This window comes from Pygocentrus nattereri, chromosome 21, assembly GCF_015220715.1.
Source record: "Pygocentrus nattereri isolate fPygNat1 chromosome 21, fPygNat1.pri, whole genome shotgun sequence".
Classification (NCBI taxonomy): domain Eukaryota; kingdom Metazoa; phylum Chordata; class Actinopteri; order Characiformes; family Serrasalmidae; genus Pygocentrus; species Pygocentrus nattereri.
Genome location: NC_051231.1, coordinates 28,445,467 through 28,469,048, shown reverse-complemented (window position 1 = coordinate 28,469,048; position 23,582 = coordinate 28,445,467). Strand labels below are relative to the sequence as shown.

At 39.7% G+C, this 23,582-nt stretch overlaps 1 protein-coding gene across 1 annotated transcript in view; it reads right to left on the bottom strand.

The window, feature by feature from the left end:
- Positions 1–23,582, bottom strand: part of slc25a26 (solute carrier family 25 member 26) — a 99,434-nt gene that overhangs the window by 51,301 nt on the left and 24,551 nt on the right. The window contains exons 4-5 of the mRNA XM_037532439.1: positions 19,682–19,786; positions 18,134–18,181 (exon numbers count right to left, since the gene is read on the bottom strand). Of these exons, the coding sequence (XP_037388336.1) occupies positions 18,134–18,181; positions 19,682–19,786 (153 nt within the window). The remainder of the gene's footprint in view (positions 1–18,133; positions 18,182–19,681; positions 19,787–23,582) is intronic.

The following is a 23,582-nucleotide window of genomic DNA, read 5'->3' as shown; positions in this document are numbered from 1 at the left end:
TTAAATATGATTTTTTCTCATATGAAATGAATGGCAGAATGCTGAAATTTTAAATCTAACTGCCACTGCCCCTCACAGGCATCATACACAGACTTGCACGCACACACACACACACACACACACACACATACACACACACACACATATACATACATATTAGCAACCACCTGGGATACCACAGAAATAGGCAAACAACACTTAACCAACCACATGGGGTAACATATCAATAACAGCTGATCAGCTACCTGGGACAACACAGAAGTACCAACTAGGGACGCACCGATCCGATATTAGGATAGGATAATCAGAACAGTTAAAAGATGTCAAAGTCATGAGCTTCACGACAGGTATCGAGCTCAAACGTGTGCCCTATGTCACTTAAGCTTAACTGTCCACTGGTTAGACACGAGATTTACGCCTCTTAGGCGGCTTTGCTCATACATTGCAGCTTGTAATTACCGAGGGACTATTGTCACAACGCAGTGTGAGTGATGCCACTGCAAGCGGCAGGCAGATTGTGGGACATTTTAAACATTCTCCACTCACATATTCATGGCTACATGATATCCAGCTCCAGATGCAAATCCAACCTAAACACCTGCAACAAGACATCAAGACAAGACGGAATAGCACCTACTTTACCTTGTCTTGCTGCCACTGCCATGAAATACCTCTGTGCCCCCTGCACTAGTGTAGAAAGTGAGAGATTGTTCAGCACAGTTTCCAACATTGTGGATGAGAAAAGAAACAGACTTACAGCAGAGAGAGCAAAAATGTTTGTTTCTTTTTATGAGAAAGAACATGCCATTGCGGCTTAAATGAGCATTCAGGGCAACCACAGGCTGCGAGTGGTGTGAGACTGCACTAAATGTTTACATGCTTTCAATGATTACTGCCTGTATGTTTGACCAAGTTACTTATTTATTCTCAGGTTCAGCTGCTAGATTTTATTCTGAATTACTGTTCACACTAAATATTTAAAAATAAGACTGATTACTGTTTGTGTGTTTGACAAAGTGCAGCTACTTATTTTGGCTGATACATTTTATTTATTTTAACATATTTTAAGAAGTTTGACTCCTTTTTTAGTTTGAATTGAAATGCTGTGTCAAGGTTCTGCCCAATTGTTTATTATTTTAGTGACAAATAAATAGCAATTTAGTAGATTATCTCTGTGTTAATTTGTTATATTTTGTTTTCCAAAGTTGGTAAAATAATGTTTAAATCTCTCCCACATGGTGAGGTACACGGTTTATTAAGTCAACAATGGTATCGGATTGGTATCAGGCATCAACCGATACGCAAAGTTTATGTATTGGTATTGGAACTGAAAAAGTCAGATCGGTGCATCCCTAGTACCAACAGCTGACCAACCACCTGGGATACCACAGCTGCGGCCAAGCAACACCTTAGCAATGACCTGGGATACCACAGTGGAGGGCAAGCAACACCTTAGCAATCACCTGGCATAACAGCCATGGCCAAGCAAAACCCTCACAGCCACCTGGGACACCATAGCAGCGGCCTAGCAACATCTTAGCAACCACCTTGGACACCAAAGCGGTGGTCTAGTAACACCTTAGCAACCATCTGGGATAAAATAATAGCAGACTAGCAACACCTTAGCGACCACCTGGGATACCATAGTATAGGCCTAGCAACAGTTGTGGCCAAGCAACATTTTGGCAACCACCTAGGAGTGGTGGCCTAGCAACACCTCAGCATAGGATACCATAGCGGTGGCCTAGCAACATTTTAGCAACCACCTGGGATACCATAGTGGTAGCCTAGCAACACCTTAGCATAGGATACCATAGCGGCAGCCTAGCAACACTTTAGCAACCACTTGGGATACCACAGCGGTGACCTAGCAACACCTTAGTAACCACCTGGGGATACCATAGTGGCAGTTTAGCAACACTTTAACAACCCCCTGAAATACCATAGCAGTGCCCTAGCAACACCTTAGCAATCACCTGGGAAAACACAGCCATAGTCTAGCAACACTTTAGCAACCACCTGGGATACCACAGTGGCTATATGGTCAACAATGGCTTTGCTGAGTCAACTTAAAGTTCATTAGCTATTATTAAATTGGCTTGTGAATCTGGTCAAAAACCAAACTTGAATATGTGAATGAGTCAGATATGCTGAATTATCTTAAACAGAGATTAACAGGTTAACATTAGCTATGCAAATGTTTTGCTAGTACAACAGGAGACTTGCTAACACACTCAATATTATATGCTGTATACCCTCACTGCATATGCCTATTTAAAATGCACAACAATATGTTAAACTTTTGACACAAGAACATTTGACCCAAGAAAAGTAATGAATTGATAAAGAAACCTAATTCTAAACATGCTAACAAAACTCTCCCTCACTCCTCATCAATCTAACTGGCGAACTAATATTAATGTTAGCTTACAACAGCTAATTCAGCTAGGCTATAATGGAATTTTCATTATAATGAATATTAATAGAAAGTTAGTCACCACACTTCCACAGTACAGTATATCCAGAACTTCAGACTAGACTACTCTATCCTAGCTAACGCAAGACATTAGTCTAAGTCCAGACATCGTCCTAAAACCACAGACCTGGAATTGCTGCTGGCTTTTCAGGTATGCAGATGGATGCATCTGAAAAATGCAGGTCAGCGATAAGCTTTTGTTTTCATTTGCTGCTTCACCGCAGGACGTAGCTCATGACATAATGTGCACATGCGGACGCTAAATTAGGGTTGCGCCAAGTGCTCCAACTATGAGCCAAGACAAACAGACGCAAAAAACCCTCAAAACAAAATAACAATCAACAGGCCTGAACGGCCGGTGATTTAGAAAGGCTTCATCATTACTGTACACGTCCCCAGACCCTGAGAATGAATTACAGCCATGTCCTCATGACCCAGACGACGTTAATCAGACACGGCTATTCCTGCAATTGTTCCGAGACTAGTTCTGTCCTTTCTTGTACATTGGCCGTCAAAGGTTTGGGCACACCTCCTTAAGGTAACTTTCATGGTAACCCTCCAAATTGGCACTATCACAAATATTTGCAAGTACAGTATTGTTTTCTGCTAATTAAACCTGCTTAGGTTAACATATTAAGTCCTTGCAAACAAAGACAATCTGCTAATTTGTAGTAAAAGCATTTGGAAAATTTATGTGCTGCAAAACCTTTGACTGGCAGTATATCGCTGTTGCCTGAAGAAAACCTTGTGGTAACTTTACAGGAGAAGGAAAAAACCTACTTTTAATTTAATGCAAGTCAATGGACTTTTTCCCCCCCAAGACAATTTGGGCTGTTTCTTTTGGTCCAATCATCATGAAATTTACACACAATGTAAAGAATAACAGGCATTTTCAAATGATTTAAAAAACTGAAAAACGTTTTTATCCAACAGCAGCGATATAATGGCTTGTAATTAAACAAAAGGCCATGCATTAGAGATTTTACCTCTGTTACAGGGTGTTCAGCACAACGCAAATCAGAAAAAAGTAACGAAACACAAACTCAGATGTTAAATACATTAATGTTTAATTGCATATATATAAATATATATAAATATATATAAATAGTTTGTCAACAGTGGGATAACATAACTGTCAAAAGCTCTATTTGGTTTGGATTATTATATCACGAGAAAGTCTGAGACAAAATTTTCTCACGCGATAAAACTTATCTGGAAGTCAATAAAATTACTGCAGGATAAGTGAGTTTCTATTGGTCTTAGCGAGGCAACACCTGCCTGGAAAATCAAAGATCTGTGATTCGAAATTAACACACCGTGATAATTTTCTTAGTGGAGAAAGGAAAAATCACAGAGAAAAATAGGTAATCCGGATAAAAATGAAATCACAGGGTAGCACCAGTAAAGGGTGCAGTATATTGCCACTCCATGCTTTGTTTTTTAGGGGATAAATAAGATGATACATTTTGAATGTATGAATAGGCCAAACTACCGCTGACTGCTTTGTTAGCATTTGAACCTGAACATTCAATTCACCAGTGAGACTGTCCTTGCAAAAGGGTTAAAACTGGATCCGTGTTATTACATATAAAAATATTACAAATTCCACTTCCACATAACACCTTTAAACACTTCAATAATGAGCTAACTGGGGCAGCGATGCAAATTGAATATGCTGTATATTCCCAATACACACCCAGCTGACCAAACCAAGTGTGTAAGTGTGTGTATAACACATATTCTGTGAGTTTGTGAGCAGTGTGAGCTCAGAGCACTGATCCTCTACAGAACACAGCAGAAGACCTGCCAAAGCAAGTCCCTCTGAGAGAGGAGAGAGTACAGCAACCTCACATATACACACACGCAAACTCTGATCATGGAATTTACTAAGATACACACACAGAAAAGCACCATCTTGACCACTTTAAACTTTGGGAAAGACATTCAGTAATCCACATCAAATGAGTTGTTAAAAGAGATTTTTTAGAAAAGACCGACACGCCAATAAAACAACAGCTGAAAAATTCCACTGTCAGAAATGCCATTAAGAAAAAGCAGTTAAGGGTAACTATGGATGTCAAGGCTAGATCTGGAAGACCAAGAAACCAAGAAAGAACTGCTTGTACATTGGCTGCAAAGGGAAAGTAAAACCCCCACATGACAGCAAAGGAATTGCAGAAAGGTTCAGCTGAGTGGTGGCACTGCTCTACTGGGGGTAGATGGAAGAACATATTCCACTAAATGGCCAGTAAATTCTGGAGGCAAATATAATATGATCAGTCAAGAAACTGAAACTGAAAAGATGCTTCCTTCTACTACAGGACAATGATCCAAAACATACCTCAAAATCAACTAATCCTGTAAAAAAATGTTTACAAACCAGAATTTTGTTTTTGATTTTATTCCCAATTTTTTTCCACAATTTAATTGCCTTCAATTTCATCTGCTAGTAAGGACTCCCCCAATCACATGATGCTACCAGCGCTAGGAGGGTGAAGGCTAGCACAGGCTTTCTTCAAGACCTGTGTAACACTACATCTTTCTGAACTGCCACTCACGCAACGTCACTGTACAGCAGAGCGCACTGGGAGGAGAACGCCAACTGCCAGTTCTGTTATGTTAGCCAACAGACGCCTGCACTGACTGGCATCACGCCGAGTGACTGGGGGAGCCTGGGGGGCCATCCTACTGACCCAGAGAGAGCAAGGCCAACTGTACTGTCTTGGACTTCTGGCCATGGATGGATGTAGCATCACCTGGGATCGAACTCGGAGAACTTGATCTCCTGATGGCAGGACCAAGACTTAGAAGGTCGGAAGGTTTAAAAAAAAAAAATTATAATATTTGGAGACATTTTGAAAGGTATGAAAGAAGTAGGTACCTCCCAACCCTATTACACACTGGGAAACATTGAACATTACAGTCTCAAAAACAAGATTTTAACTTTATTGTCTGTTGTTTGTATTTAAATTTCATTGTACTTGAGCTGCTTCCATGCCTACTAGATGTGAATGATCTACCCGTAAATATAGTGAACTTTTATGTTGACCATGAATTGGTCTACTGCAACGGTCAGTATCGTGATACTGATTAACAATATATTTTACCATTCTAGCACATACACTTTGGCCAACCTCGCCATTTCCAGAAACTCACAGATATAAAAGCATTTTTCTGTCCCTATTCATTTTACACCACACACTCACTTCTTTATTCTCCCCTTTCTACACTTCATCCACTCCTCTCTCCCTTCTGACAGGGCCACAGCATTCATTATTGCGCTTATGGTAAAGTTATCGGGTCTTCCTCCGAGGACACTGAGCAGAATTAGAGTCCCCGCTGATGTCTGAATGGACTAATGGATGGAGTCTGCTAAGAGAATCATCCTCATTCATTATCACAGCATGACGGCTGAAAAACTGCATAAGTCACAGTATGGGACAGCGGGGGTCTGCTGTGGGATTCATCAGCTCGCTCAGCTTTAATGAACAACCTCAACAAAGCAGTAATCCTTAAAATCAATTCAATTTATAACTTTATATTAACCCCTTAAACCTCTGAGGCCTCATATTTGGGCCCACACTTGCACATTAGTCTCATAGCAATTACTAAATAATTTATAGTGGTTACAAAATAATAAGTCTAAAGATGAACAATGGGAATTAACCCAAGGGTTCAAGGGGTTCATTCAAAGACCAGCAAAAGCTTAAAAAAAAAGCTGTTGTTCTAATTATGCAGTTATGGCATTCTCACACTTGTTACATCTTTCACAATACACAACTGAATTTCTTGACTTACAGACATGAAATGACAATAAAACTGTGCAAGGGATTCAACTAGAAATTATGGTGTATGATTTTGTAGCCCCTCCTTTTTCTTCTGCATGTCTATAACGTTATCTCTAATTTCTTTAGAACACCCTTTGGTCTTCATTGTCACAGTCTGATCAATGGTATTTGAATTAAGAGGATCTTTGGTCCAGAAATGTGACCTTTTTAAAGGATTCACAGGTAGAGGCTAATAAGTAAACCAAGTAGGTCCTCATTAAGGCAACGTCTTTCACATGTATAAACCTGGCGCTTCCACAGCAAAGGGGTTGTAAACTCGTGCAAACTACATTTTTAAGGGGTCACTCAATATTTTCTTACGTAAAACCAAAGTCACTTAAAACGGATTAATTCTGAGGGTCAGTTTTATTTTTTAAAAGTAATATAAGACAACACAAAGCATCAAAGTGTTATTGGTAATCTTGGACTTTTAAGTGGTTGAATAATGTGCCTCAACTGTCCGCTAGTTGCTCAAATGTTCAAGTGGAATATGTAGATTCACTTCTTGCCCAACCCGCGAACATTTTGTACAATCATTTCGCAAATGCATTTGCATGAGAGAGATGGGAATTTTGCAATTTTTCCATGGATGTGTGTTTGCCCTCGCCAATTCTGTACAGTTGTACATGAAACAGATGCAAAAGGCTTAGTCAACCCTAAGTGTATGAATAGTGGGGGCACAAAGAGAGAGGAATTGAAGAAGACATGCAAGTTAGATTAAGTCTTGGGTTCAATGCATGACTTTTATAATCTTAATAGATTATTTTTTAATAGATCTGATTTTTTGTAGTGGGGATCACACACTAAATTATCAGTGATCACACACTAAACAACATTTAAGCTGTTGCTGAACCAAACAGAACTCAGGCAAACTCAGGCAAACTCAGGTAAACTCAGGTAAACTCAGGTAAACTCACATTACCAGGAGACACAAATAAACAAACATGGAGCTGCTGTTGCTGTTTTCTCTGCCATTTGCGCAACACAGTAAAGAAGCAACAGGTAAAAATGTTTAAGTGAGGCTCATAGATTTAAAAACAGGATCAGTTTGGTATTTTTTTTGTTTTAAATGTACACAAACCTGACTGTGCTCATGCCTTAAACTCAGCTCATTAAAAAGCTTCGTTCCACACATGATTTTGCCACTTTTTCTTTGTTTACTTCTTTGTCGCTCTGATTTCATTGGCTGTTGCAGGAATCTGTTCAGATTGAGTCACTGTTCAGTTTACACTAGATTTCACTTGAAGTCAGATAAAAAAAAAACCTGACATTTGATAAACGCTGACTGGTCTGAAACGTGATCAAGATGCCAAAAATATGAGTCTGCGTCACTCACACACTACTCAATCCTCTCTTCAACTGTCAGCTCAGACTGACCCAACAATCTGCAGACTAGAGCCAACCAGCACAGACTCAGCCAGACTGAGAACCGGGGCTAAAATCTGGTTAAAAGTCATGTAGGGTAACCCTGGCTTCAGCTGTTTAATCCATTTTCAGCTGATAGACTAACTGACAGAAATAATTGTTGGTTTAAGTCTTACTGGCAGAGCTTTAAGGACAGCAAGTGAGAATCGCAGGGATGCATATACATTTTTGACAAGCAACAGCCAACCAGATGACTATGTGACTGCCGGTTTTTCTGTCCTTTGTTCTTTCTCTCTGTTTTGAACAGCTGTGTGCTGTAGACAGCCTTCATGTTGCTTTGCTTTTCATTCCTTGGCTCTTGGCTCATCACCCATGTGGCACGTGGGCTCAGTACCCCTAAGCCCTGGGCCTGGTGTGGTGAGTGTGAGGATGAGCGCGAGTCTGCCAGACCTTCACACACACACAAATACACACACAGGCACACACACCGTAAATCTCTCCCTCATATAACACACACTGAGAAAGAAAACAAACAACAGAGTCTGCCGCACCACATGCCAACCAGACCAGAGAGGATAAACACTGAACCGTATGGATCATCGTAAACACATAAAAAGTAAATGTAAAGACACATGTGCACCACACTGCTATTTGCAGGGAATATCAGCGTCCACTCTTTACCTTTATTACAGCTTCCACTCTTTTCAGAAGACTTGCTTTTATTTTTCACAGAAATCTCCTTCAAAGTACAATATTATTAAATGACAAGTACTGTATTATAAATGAAAGAGATGGCACTGAAAAAAAGAATTAATCTGATGAAATTTATCCTTGACGCATGCACACACACGCACACACACACACACACACACACACACACACACGCACACACACACACACACACACACACACGCGCACACACACACATGTTGTCGAAACTAAACCTCATATCTCCAAAACTGTAAATTTACTTCTTTACTTCTAATTTAAGTCAATGGAACCAGGCATTTTCCAAGTCATTTGTTACTTGTGGTCCATTCATCATGAAATTTAAACACAATGTAAAAGGCAACAAGCATTGTTTTTTTAATTCTGGCAAAAACTGAAAAAGGACAAAAAAGTGGATATACAAGTTTTTGTTCCAACAACAGCGATATAAATTTAATGTTTGGACCCCGATGATCGCCACTTACAATGTAGGCAGCTATTTAGCTCTCACAGTGGTTAAGACAGTCCACAGAAATAAATGTACTCTATGTTATTTGCATGCAAACTAAATGGAAACTGACTGTCTTGGTTGCTAACAATGATAATTAAATAAATAAACGATTGACTATTATTTGTCAGCCATGTGTTCGAAAGTTACAGATGAAAGAAATCTGATTATGCGAAAATGAAACCAACTTCATGGCTCACAAAACATGGCTCTCTCATGTTTTTGTAACGTTATCTTCATTTTGTTTGGTCTATTAAAATGAAATACCATATTCACTATTTACTATTATATTAAACACTGTGTCTATGGGATCCTGAGCTGCTGCTGTGCTGTGTTCTCTATTAGAACCCCCACCTTCACCCATATTTAATGCATGTATGTGAATAACAGATATCCAGGTTAAACGGGATCGTTATAAAATATCACTAAATGAGAAGAAGACCTACCACCCAACCCCAGTACAAAGAAAAGGGAGGTCCTGCCTTTCTGCCTTCCATAAACACACACACACACACACACACACACAGAGGCAAATTTCCACCTGTTTACAACCCAGTCTGAGCAGCAAGCAGCAGATGAGCAAACACAGAGACAATTCAGACAAATTGGGCTCATACTGACTCAACTACAACCTCCGGGGCCAAATGACCTTAGGGTCAACTAGCTGTTAGAGAAAGGAAGCTAGCTTCTTCAAAGAGGCAGCAGAAAGCTACCAGACAGTGTATTGATTTGTGCAAGACAACCCCAAACACAACCCCAACCCCAACCCCAGACCCAACTAAGACCCCTTTCAAACTATAACAGGTGTTAAAGGGCCCATATCTTACGATTTTCTTATATTTTATTTTGTGTGCTTTGAGGTCCGTTAATGACGTGTGTATGCTAATGTACCAAAAACAGCCCTAATTCATCTTTACATGATCACATGATCATTTTCTTAACTGTCTTTATCACTTTAACAGGCTGTTTGTGTTACTGCGCCTTTAAGAACAATATCACTGTTGTCAGAAGAAAACACTGCATCTCCAAAATGGTAACTTTACAGGAGAAGGAAAAAACATACTTTGCTTTTAATGTAAGTCAATGGAACCAGAAGTTTTCCCAAGTCATTGTGAGCGATTTCTGTTTATCATGAACTTTATTCGCAATGTAAAGGCCAACAGGCAACACTGAAAAATGGAGATGTGAGGTTTTGTTCAGACAGCAGTGATATATTTCTAAGACATTTGTTCCAACTGGCTGTCCTGTGTTAGACTGAGATTATGAGCAGCCTAGGTGTGTGTGTGTGTGTGTGTGTGTGTGTGTGTGTGTGTGTGTGTGTGTGTGTGTGTGTGTGTGTGTGTGTGAAGGCTTCAGGCTCCTGGGCAGCAGTTCAGATCAGTCTGGCGGGATCATCGCCCCAGGCGGAGGTATTTCATAACAACATTCTTAAAAGGTTACCCACTGCCAGCTCAGCTCTTCTTCCTTTTTTTACCCTCTATTTCTCTCTCCTCCTCTTCTTCCTCATCTCACTGCCCCTGATCACCCCTGTGCTCTCCTAAAACAGTGCTGAGGGTCAGACAGCATGGAACAGGAATAAGTGGGCAAGCCTCTCACTGAAGACAATCCATATATACTGCATACTTACTGCTGTTGTTGCACAAAACCCCTGTACTTCAATTTTTGTTGTTTATATTTTTGCATAATTGGACAACTGTAGTTATTTTTTCAGGACAAACAGACCAACAGAAATGTCCAAAATTCCTTGGAAAACAATCTTGTCACATTCACCTCTATTACACGTTAAAACAGCTTTCCTCTTCTTCTGTAAAATTACTGTTTTATAGATAATGTATTAGTATTTACTATCATACCTATTATGATGTCTAACGGGCCAATTTACTTGGAAAACAATCTTGTTACCAGTAAATAAAGCTTTCTCCTTCTTCTGTGAAGTTACTGTTCTTGTAAACATGAAATTTGGATATATTTACATATACAGGTATCCCGTAACAAATCAATACTATTTATTATCATACCCATTATAATGTGTAACTACAAACTTTCTACAATTTTCATGTAGTTTCTTTTATTTTATGTAGCAAAAACAGCCATAATTCATTTTCACACACTCTTTTCAAACCTCTCTTTATCTCACCAAATGAAACTGAAGAAAATTCTGTTTCTATGCTTCAACGTCTGATATGCAAATGACCTCTGTTCTGATTGGGTGTCATGTACTATGACACCACACAAGCCAAAACACTCAATTCAACATAAATAAGTGAAGCTATTCTGCTGTAAGCTGAACAGACACATGTACATTATGTAAATGCATTTTTTTTTGACATCACAAAAAATTACATTCAAAATGAGCAGCTTTGTTTCCATATATGGATTGTATGAACTGCGGAGTGAAACTTCTGAAACTTTAACAAAGTGTACATACTTCATACAGTTTAAAAAACTGCCTTTTTTATATTTTAGTACTGTTCTGTATCAATTAACATACTTTAAATGCAATACTTGAGTATTTATAAAGCTTATGTCAGCATCTGTAATGTAAAGTAATGAAGTAAACATAAAGAGGTCTTATAGTGACAGCGCAGAACTTTCCAACTCAAATTACTTTTAATGGTCAACAGCCATTTTGAAATTAAATGCAGTTAAATAAACTGTACATACTGTATTTTAACACCACTGCTGTTATTTTACAGAAATAGAAGGCAAAGCAAAAGTTTCACAAAAATACTTTTTACTTTTACCAGCAAGCTGTTGCTTTTATTATTAAGGTATAATGTAATAGACTGTATATCAGAATAGCTACTTGAACTACTTAATCTACTTTACTGGCTTACACTCAACGCAGCATTTCTAAGAAATTACACAAGCATTTATTTTACCAACATTGAGAAAACATACTTTTACTGTTGATTAACAGGGTTTATTTGGCACCCAGCTGCCAGACTTTTTTCTTTTTATAGCGTAGTTAACTAAAACTTAGTTTTCTATGACATGGACCCTTTAAGGTAACTCACAGGGCTGCTATAGGTGTTGCCTTATTTCTTTGGCAGTGTGAATTAACCATTAAAATCACTCTCAACAAGCTAGTAAATTAAGCATGTGTGTCATCTTATTAACCGCACAACCGGCTGCAGTGAAACAAAAGAATTAAAGATCCATAAAACGAGTTGACCACCGCAACCAGCACTGAGGGACTAATCATTTTTATTTCTCATAAGGTCAAGTGAGCGTTTTGTGTATTAGCTTGTGGCCCAACTTATTAAAAAATAATGTAAAAAACCGACAGGAATGAAGTGACCAAGTCACGCTGACTTCACATTAATCTGCACTGTTTTTGCTGAAGCCCTGACAGCACCTCTCACTCCCACTGCTCTGACTCTCTCAATCACTCCTTCTCTTTTCTTCCCTCTCTTTCCGTCTCTCTCTGTCTCTCTGAGACGTTCTTTTCCTCTGACGTTCTTCCCTTCTACTCAAATTATTTCTTCATTTCATTATCCTGTCGGGTGAATTTCTCTCTCTCTTCAGTCTTACTGACGTACACAGTTCTAAAAGTCAGAGACCTCCCTTCATTTACTTAATATACAGTCAAAATGGCCAAAAAGTACAAGCTATTCATTTTTCAGGAGAAGATATTAGATACATGATAGTCTACTTGCATAAAGACGGAGGACTCCTAACAGCCACCTGGAAGACCTGGTAGACACCAACATTGCCCCCATCAGATAAACTGCGCTTAAAGCTTTCATCTTTGAGAGAGAGGAGGAAATCAAGCTGCATCAGATCTGAAAACATCCACAGGTGTTTCTGTCCATCCGTCCACTGGGAGAAGACCACTCAGCGCTGTGGGTCTGAAAGGATGTGTACCTGTTCAAGAAGAACCTCATTGAGAAAAGAAGACGGACACATCAAGCAAAGAAGCTGCTGGTCTAACCACCCCAGAGCTCAGACCTCAACACCACTGAATACATTTAGCTTACTTAGAAAATGTAACCAACTTCTACGACTGAACTTTGCAATTGTTGAAAATGTTTATCCCAGATATTATGAGATGATATTATATTTAGCTTGAGGCTTTTGTGAAATTTCCGTTTAATGTATGCTTTGTTGTCCATGATGCTGAAAAATGAAGAACTTAAAGGCTATTTTGACTAGATATTGAATAAATGAAGGGTGGTCTTTCCCGTTTTTCACAGCACTACATAGTTAGCATCTTGTCAAACTAGTGAAATAGGAAGAAATATTAAATGGGAATTTCAGAGTTTTCAACTTGTCTGCATAATTACATTGTTGACATGTAAACAAAGTCGTTGAGTGATTAGAAGTGAAAAGTTTCTCTGTGTCATTTCACTCATCAACCACTCCAATGTCTATAACCTAAATATAGCCTTTGATTTTCTTTCTAGAAATGACCAGTGGACCCACACGCTGAATTTTTATACATAGAGTCGATGATGACGATAAAACAGTGGTAATTCTTTTCATTACTATGGGGACTATTTTGTCTTACAACACCCCACCTGTATCCCTCTGCCATATAATAATATCATATACTTAATATATTTTGAAAATACGTTTTGGGCTAAAATTGCATCTCAAATCTGGCATAAAAACATTTCAGAGATCAGGCATGCAGAGATGAATTGCTATGATCACCAATAACCAGTCTCATATTCATATTTACTGCTTAGTTCTTAAGCTGCTTAAACCATTACTTTCAGACCTTTTTCAAGACCACAGTCAACTGCGCTAAACCATGATGCTTATCTAAAAGCTGATCTTGGTGTGCCCTCTAGTGGCACTACATGGAACTGACTTGCATATTACAGCACTGTTCCGTCCACTTAGTGTTTACCGGCATGAGGCTACCTACATAGGGACTTCATTACACATGCATAAATATCAAATAACATACTTAAAATACAATACTTGAGCATTTATGCACTGCTTATGTCAGCATCTGCAATGTAATGTTATGAAGTAAACAAACATTTATGAAGATTTCAAAAGTGATAGTATTTTTTTTTTATGCCAAAGTCTGTAATATTTAATGGTCAATAGCCAATTTGGAAAATAAAAACTAAAATAAAACTTAAATAAACTGCACATATACTGTATTTTAACAGAAACAGAATGCAAAACAAAGGTTTCACAAAAATAATCACCTTTATTTTTACTGGCAACTGCATTAATTAGAATGGCTGTTGCTTTTATTATTATTATTATTATGGTATAATGTAATAGACTGTATATCAGAATAGCTACTTGAACTACTTAAACTACTGGCTTACACTCAACGCAGCATTTCTAAGAAATTACACAACCAATTATCTTACCAACATTGAGAAAACATACTTTTACTGTTAATTAACAGGGTGTACTTGGCACCCAGCTGCCAAACTTTTTACTGTATTTTTTTGCAGATTTTCTTTTCACGATGCAGTTAACCATCATATATCAGTTCTATGAAAGATGCCCTGCAAATAAAGTGATGCAGAAACATAAGTATTTACATTATTTTAGTTTTAGCACTTCAAAAATATTCCACAGAACTCATACATGATATATTTCACTAGGCCTCCACCCACTATTATGTATTCATTATGCTATGATGTTTATTGTATTGTATCTTATTGTTATTGTATTGCATTGAATGGCACAGAGTTTAGTGCTCAACTCCGTTCCTTTTTCTCTTGGTGTCCGCAGTGACTTGCAACTAGCAAAGATACTTTCTCTAGACAGACAAAGCACTTCTTGTAAGTCACTCTGGATAAGAGCGTCTGCTAAATGCTGTAAATGTAAATGTAAATGATGCTTCATAAAAGTGTTATAAATGGAACAAGTGTCCAATTAGAGCCCTTATGTCAATTCAGTGCCAATTCCTTCTTGTGAATACTGATTTAAACTATTAAGAAAAGCCTTATGTTGTTTGTTAAATATGCTGTTCAATACTTATGCATGTGTTACGAAGCCCTTAAGTAGGTCGCCTTTAAATAAAGTGGTACTGTTGTTTTTCTCTGGTATTAAAAAGCACACGTGCCTCTTGTACGCTGAATGAAGACACTGTCGCCTTCATGGCAGATGCACAATGCTCAGTGTGCTTTTCAGTAGTTATTGTCTCTCTATATATATAAACTCACGGCCACCTGTGTTTCATTATTACACGTCGCTCCTCTAAACTTTAGGACATATTTGGTGTCTGAATGTGGCTAACAAGTAATGGAAACACTCCACCAATTAGAATTGTGAGAACTGCATGCCTAAATCACACAATACACTGAAATGAGTTGTTAACCAGTTTCAAATGGGCTTTTTTGACATACTGTTATGAATAAAAATGAATAAAATTATGCAAAATAACTAAACAAACGTCTGCTGAAAACTTCCTGTGGGGGGCATTTCAAATATTTAATCCTTCATGTGGTTAGAAAATAAGGTGCATCATATTATACACAAAGCTTTGACTCCCCCCACGGCCCCCTAATGCCCTACCCCACGCCCCCCAATGCCCCCGCCCCCACCCAAAAACGAAAGACCGAAAATATTTTTCGGTTGTAGTTAGAAATATAATTAAAAGAATCTCATTGTTGCCATATGGCAACACCACACAATAAAGTCTTAAATATTCTGAATGCCCCCCGCAAGTAGTTTTCAACAGCCATTACTTATTTTGCATAGCCCTGCCATTTGGCAACAATGACATCCTTGTAATTTTCTTCCTAACTGCAAAGGGTTAAAGGGTTAAATATTTTAAATGCCCCCCACAGGTCGTTTTTCAGCAGCCATTATTCAGTTATTTTGCATAATTGCATTCATTTTTATTCATCACAAAAACCACACTGTGTGAAACTACTCAACAACTCATGGTTTTCAGCGGGTTGTGTGATTAAGGCATGCAGTTCTCAGAATTCGAGTTGGTGGGGTATAAGTTTCCAATACTTTTTAGCCACATTGGCCTCACAGCTGAAGTCGCAAACTTCAGACACCTTGTCTCATCACTCAATTACTGAATCATCGATTTAAGACTATGACAAACATCCATAAAGGACTAAACCACTGGTATTTGTGGGCAACCGATCTACTCAAACATCTGCGCTGCTTTACGAATACAGGCCCAAGACACTGCCTTATCAACGGGATGAAGACCAGCCTAATTAAAGCCCTATGAGAGGGGGGTGGTGGTGGTGGTAGGAGGGGCAGTTCTCCCCCTGAACAAACTCATCCTGACAAGGCCACAGCGCGGCCGCAGATAACGACGTCTGAAATGAATTCGCTCTGTGACACGCGTCCCGGTAAATCCTGAAGAAGATCCCGCGGGCGTCCCCGTGCCGAGTCCGAAATGTATTCATTTATTCCGAAGAAAAGCTCTGGAGAAACAATGCCCCCTCGCCATCGCCTTTCCTCCTCGCCCCGCAGCGCGTCAGGAAAGAATTTGCAAGAATATTGTACGTTAAGTGAGGCGGAAAATAAGTACAGGACGGCCCAGCGGTGCGGAACACATCTCGCTAACACTCACGAACGAGTGTCACCTTCATACAGACCACTAGCTCTCCTCTCTTTTCTATCTCTCTCTCTCTATCTCTGCTTTTTCTCCTTTTCTACTGAAACCTGTGACATAAAGGAGGAATAAAGGCCCTCTTGCGTTTCTCTCCTGCAAATAAATGAAAGACTGTGGCTCTGACAGCCTTCATTAAAGCCTTCTCATGCAGCGCAGGTGCTGGAGGAGAGCACCATGATTCATCAAAGTGAGAGAGAGAGAGAGAGAGAGAGAGAGAGAGAGAGAGAGAGAGAGAGAGATCGGTATCTGAGCGACGCTCTCCGTTAGCTTAATTTCACCTCTTTGGCCGTCTTTGTCTTGAGCTTGTCCCAAAGCTAATTAGCTTAATTAATTAGACGAATTTCAAATACAAGCAGGGGAAAAAAGAAAGCGATAAGGCCTGGATAAGAAAATTATGCTTCAGAAAAAGGACGAGTAAATCAATACACCGTCTGCCTGAGCGGTTTACAAATGATAAAAGGCAATTAATAACAATTAAAACTTCAACAAAAGCACTTTAACATTAGTATGACAGCCGCGGTTAGAGAATTAAAGGAGAAATCGATTTTTTTTTTCTTCAAAAATCTCTGCAAAATAAAAAGGTTAAGATGTAAACAAACTCGTCCGGAGTGGTCTGATGTGAAATGCTCCATTCTTGAGTAACCTGACAAGCTAACCTTTCTGACAGGGAAGGAAGGAAGCGAAATTTTCCCGTTGTGGGACTAAAAAAAGTCACTTAACTTAAACAATCATTTTTTGTTGGGGCAGTCATGGGCTGGAGGTTAGGGAACCAGACCTGTGACCGGAAGGTCACTGGTTCGAACCCCAGAGCTGACAGTTCGTAACTGAAGTGTCCTTCAGCAAGGCACCTAACCCAACCCCCCCATGGGCGCTGTGGATAGGGCTGCCCCCTAGTGTTTGTGCATTCACTAGTGTGTATGTGGCGCTGCTCTCCACAGATGGATCAAAGGCGGAGGTGAAATTTTCCCGTTGTGGGACTAGTAAGGGTCACTTAATCTAAGCTGATGTAAAATATTGCAATATATGTTTTTGCAACTTTCAGCATTTCACAACATGCTTACAGTCACAGTATCATAAAGTGACTTAAGTATTGTGATAATGAAAACACTTTTCCTTTATACACAAGGTATATCATGTCCATCTCTGACTGACCACCTCCAAAAGTGGGCTGAGTGTGCATCCTGGTGCTGTTTATGCCTGGCTTTTCATGCCGGCAAGTGAAATCCCAACGTGATCCGATCACCAAATATGCAATTTAGAAACAGGCCACATCTGCATATACTTTATATATATATATATAATATGAATAAACTATATATACACACACATATATATATATATATATATATATATATATATATATAGTTACAGATTCTCATTAGGTCAAATAAATGTTTTGCCAACTGGCTATAGAGCTTGTCATACCCAACAACAGTAGTCATGACAAAAAGCATTTGTGGGCAAAGCAGAGACAGGGTGGTCTTTGACCAATCTTGGTCACTGTGGCACACATAGACTACATGAAAACTGAACATTAGAAACATATTTATGTCTCATCTCTGTGTCTCTATATTCATATCTTTATATTTAATAGGTTTAGTGTCAAGTAGGTTTAAATGGGCCTTTATGCACCCAGTTGGAGCTGGATATAGCACACAGAGGATAGAGAGGATACGGGTCAGTGATCCTACCTCTCGGAGTACGGTACTGCCAAAGCCCCTGTACAGCCCTCGCACGCCCTGCAGCAAGAGCACAGCGGTTACTACTGCAGCTTTAATCTCTGCCACCGAAACAGTAGGATTCAGAAAACATGAAAAGTAAAGTGGAAGTAGGCTATTAGCACACACACTGCTATTGTACTGGTATGACATTATACTGATAAATCTGAAACCCCAACCTGACCCACACTCGCTTATGCAGTGCTCTTCTTTATGAAGCTTTCGACTGACAGAAAATATTATGCTGGAATAGAGAGGTATTTTACACACTGATGAAGTATTTATTATCAGTGCAGCTTTGTGGAATGGAAAGGGTGTATGTGTGTGTGTGTGTGTGTGTGTGAGAGAGAGAGAGAGAGAGAGAGAGAGAGAGAGAGAGAGAGAGAAAGAGTGCTAGAAGGAGAGAGAGAGAGTGCTAGAAGGAGAGAGAGTGCTAGAAGGAGAGAGAAGGAGAGAGTGCTAGAGAGAGAGAGAGAGAGAGAGTGAGAGAGTGAGAGAGAGAGAGAAAGAGTGCTAGAAGGAGAATGAGTGCTAGAAGGAGAGAGAAGAAGAGAGAGAGTGCTAAAAGGAGAGAGAGAGTGAGAGAGAAAGAGTGCTAGAAGGAGAGAGAGAGAGTGCTAGAAGGAGAGAGTGCTAGAAGGAGAGAGAAGGAGAGAGTGCTAGAAGAAGAGAGAGAGAGAGAGAGAGCGACAGAGGGAGTGAGAGTGTTTTTCAAAAGAGAGAATGTGTGCAAGAGAGAGATGGAAAAAGAGAAAGAGAGAGAGAGTGAGAGTCAGAAAGAGAAAGACAGAGTAAGTACTAGAGAGTGAGACAGGGATAGAGGGAGTGAGAGGGTGTGCAAGAGAGAGATGGAGAAAGAAAGAGCGAGAGGGAGAAACAGACAGACAGAGAGAGAGGAAGAGAGAGAGACAGAGAGATAGAGAGGATGCATAAGAGCCAGAGGGGCAGAGAGTGGAGTGTGACAGTGTGTGCACGTGAGAGAAAGAGTGGGGGGTAGAGGGATAAAGAAAGAGAGAAAGGCGAGAGAGAGCGAGAAAGAGAGACAGCGCATGAGAGAATGAGCACATGAGAGTGTGTGAGAGAGAAAGGGAAAGTATGCATAAGACAGAGTGAGTGCAAGTGAGACAATGTGTAGGAGAGAGGCAGAGGGGGAGCGAGAGGGGGCAAAGTTATCTTGAGCAGTTGGGCTTTTTCAGGTTGGGGCTCACAATCACGGGTACAGGCTAGTGTGTGTGTGTTCTTGTAGTGCTATACTTGTGAGGATTCTATGTCTTCACTATGATAGGGCTATATGAAATTTTTGCTCAAGACATTTTGCTGGTCCTCAATTGACCATGTGTTGTCTTCACAATTACTTTTTTATTTGAAAACTAAAACAGCAGAAAATGTCCCTTTTGGATACTGAGGTTAGGATCAGGTTTAGGTGTAGTGTTATTTAGCTACAGTAACACAAAAATCAATAGACGCCTATGGACGTCCTCATATGTATAGCAAGACAAATGTGTGTGTGTGTATATATACCTCCTCTCGTAGTGTGGTCAGCAGTACATGGTGTGTGTGTAGAGAGGGGGAGGCCTGTGTTCTCTGCTTCACCACTTCTGTAGGCACTCTGATCAGACATGCCACCTGCACAAGAAGGACACAACACACATTAATACGTCTCCCTCCTAACAAGACCATCATAAATAAAGACACGACACACACAACTCATCAGAAATATGGTTTCTTCAAATATTAAAGATTATTCGATCCATCCCAGTGAGGCTGGGCAAGCTTCACAGCTCACTGGCAAGTTTAATACACTGTCAAGATGCAGTCAGTTCCATAAATATTTGGACATTGACAAACTATTGCTATTTTGGCTGTCTAGTATAATGACTGAATGAGGATTTTCACTTTAAATTTAAGAACATTTCCATCCAAATTAGGTGAGCAGTGTAGGAATTTCAACCATTCAAAGGTAATTGGACAAACTAACAATAAGTTAAAATGTCATTTTTAATACTTGACTGCAAATCCTCTGAAGTCAGGGACTGCCTAAAGTCTAGAACCCATAGACTTCACCAGATACTGGGTTCCTTCTACCATGATGGTCTGCTAGGCTTTTACTGCAGCTGCCCTCAGTTCCTGCTTGTTTTAAAGGGGTTTTACCTTCAGTTTTGCCTTTACTAAGTGAAAAGCAAGCTCAACTGCACTGATGTCAACTGACTGACTTGGCCATTGCAGAACATTCCAGTTCTTTGCATTAAATAAGTCTGTTGCAGTTTGCTCTGGGTCATTATTTTTCTGCACTGTGAAGCACCGTCCAGTGAGTTTTGAAGCACTTTGTCTGAATCTGAGATGATAATATAGGCCTATAGAATTCACAATGGTGCTTTTGTCAGCAGTCATATAATCAACAGATACAAAGGAACTAGCTCCACTATGAGCCATAAATACCCAGCAATGACACTACCTCCACCATGCTTCACAGATGAGGTGGTATGCTTCGGGTCAGTAACAGTATCTTCTTCATGCTCTTCTCTTAACAATATTCTGGTACAGGCTGATCTTTGCCTCATCTGTCAATATCACGTTGTTCCAGAAACAAACTTTCTTACTTTTTAGATGTTTTTTGGCAAACTTGAGTCTCATCTTCTGATTTTTGAGGATCACCAATGGTGTATATCTACATTTACTCTGGCGAAGTCTTCTCTTGATTGTTGACCACCTGGAGGGTGTTCTTGATCTGATCAACTGTGATGAAGGGGTTCCTTTTCAACAGGGCTTCCTGGTCTTCCATGGTTTTTAGCCTAATGGCAGCAACTTTGATTACTTTACAGCTGGAAATTGACAAAGAGCTGAATGTTTCTCAGTGAGCTAGTTGAGTACAGTGAATGAACATCCTGGATAATTCAGGGTATATATCTCCTGGCCTGCAATGCCAGACTTAAAATGGTTATTTGTTACTGGGTGCTGGAGAGAACAGGGAGTTAATTGGCCAGTGACTAACAATGACAAAACATCCATTCAACAGACAAGAGCTAATGCAGGTAAAGGTCACTGTCATTGTTTCTGCAAGACACAAACACACACTCATCTTTCATGACAGCACATTCACCACACACTTGTTTTTATACAATGTGAGGACATTAACATTTCATTTTTGTTATCGTGATACACAAGTTGCATTTCAGAATATATTGCGGACCCTGTCAGTACTTAAAGAACACTGATCACAGAACACTGATCAACTCATTAATTTCATTACGGAGCATAATCGGTCCTGTTTAATTGGATTTAGTGTAGCTCTGTGAAAAGTTCAATAATAATCATTCACTCATGACTGAATAATTATTATTCACAATGTACTCACAGTTTTTGATAGCATTTTGTGTTTGCTGCTTCTTGTGTATGGTTTCCTGTTCAAATACTGTGATATGTATAATGTATTGCAAGCATTTCTTTAGGTATTGTGATATACTTAGAAAACCCATCTCCGGAAAAGTTGGGACATTTTGTAAAGTGCAATGAAAACAAGCATGTGATTTTTTTATATTCTCTTAAACATTTATTTAACTGACAGAAGCACAAAAAAATGTCCAACTTTTTTTAATGACCAAACTTAATTGTATTTTGTGAATAAGAGTGAACACAAGAGTGAAAAGTTTCTGTTTTGAAACATTCCACAACAAGCAAAAGAAAATTGGTAACAGGTGAGGGCATCATGATTGAGCATATAAGGAGCATCCACCAAAGGCTCGGTGTGTGCAAAGATGGGTCTTAGCCCACCACTTTGTGCCAAGCTTTGTAAGGGAATTGTCCAACAGTCCAAACAAAACACTCCTCAATGCAAGACCGCAAAGAATGTTGGTATTTTACCATCTACCATACATAATATTGCAAAAAAATCTCTAGTAGTTTATGTCTATGTAGGGCAAGACTGGCAACCACTGTTGAATGTGCATGACTTTCGAGAGCTCAGACAGAACTGCATAAGATACTGTCTCTACTGTGTTAAATACAGCCAAATGGGCTTGGGAGTACTTTGGAAAACCGATGTCACTTAACACAGTCCTCCACTGCATAAAGAAATGCAAGTTGCAACTCTATTAGGCAAGAAGTAAGCCAAATATCAGTTTTATGCAGAAACGCTGCCAACTTCTCTGGGCCGGATCTCATCTCAGATCTGAAAGAAAGTGGAAATGGGTACTGTGATCAGATAAGCCCACGTTTCAGCTTGGGAAAAACGGATGTCAAGACAAAAGGGACCATCCAGACATTTATCAGTAAAATGTGCAAAAGCCAACCTCTGTCATGGCTTGGAGGTGCACCAGTGCCCACTATTTGGATGACTCATATATGATGATATGATTCATGTATGTGACGGTACCACTGACACAGAGAAATATATTGGGAATTTAGAGAGACATGCTGTCATCAACTTCTTTTCTGAGAACATCTCTGCTTGTTTCAGCAAGACAATGCCAGGCCTCATTCTGGACGTCCTACAACAGCTTGGCTCCATAGACGCAGAGCACGTGTGCTTGACTAGCCTGCCTGCAGTCCAGATCTGTCTCTTATTGAAAATGCATGGCGCATCATGAAAGGAGAATCAGACAAGGACAAACACAGACTGTTGATCAGCTGAAGTGTTGTATTAACAACAATTAGTATCTTCAGTTCCCAAATGATTAAAAAGTGTAATTAAAATAAAGGTGATTTAACACAGTGGTAAACATGCCATCACCACTAAAAAAGGTCTTTAAGTTTCTCTACAATCAACCACTTCACACCAAACCACTCTGAATGGCTTTGTCTACATTTCAATAACTGAAAAATGCAGAAACTCTGAATCAGTGAAATTTCCCCGTAAGTCAAATCTCTTTAGTCCTGCAAATGTGTGAAAACAAACACAGGCATACACTGATACCCACACATTCCTCCTCTCCCACAGCCACGCAAACTGTCTCGCTTCAAATGTCACCATAAGTCATCACGCTTGGTCCTGCCTGCTGCTTTAGCACTGTATTAATATGAATGGAGCTTTCCATGCCAGTCTACAGCTCACAGCCTCTCTCTCTCTGCCTGACCATTAGATCCACGCTGGGGCAGAAGCACCAGACAGGAGCTCAAACAGAAAACAATCTCTTCAACCACAGGGAGGACAGTGGGCTCCACAGCCGGAGCTCATGCTCATACTGCTGTCAGAGCTGCCCTGGGAATACTGGTAGTCGCTGCTAAAGGAGGGAAGAAGCTAAGTTTCCTTTCACTGAGAACCTGCAGCTTATTTTGCACTATGAATCCATAGAGAAGCAGATTTTCCTTGCTTTTTTAAAATAAAAGAGTTTGATACAGCATGTAAATACTGGTAAAATCATTCCCTTCCAAGTCACACAGGCCATATTTGGGAAGTCATTTGCTGTGGGTAGTGCTGTCACCT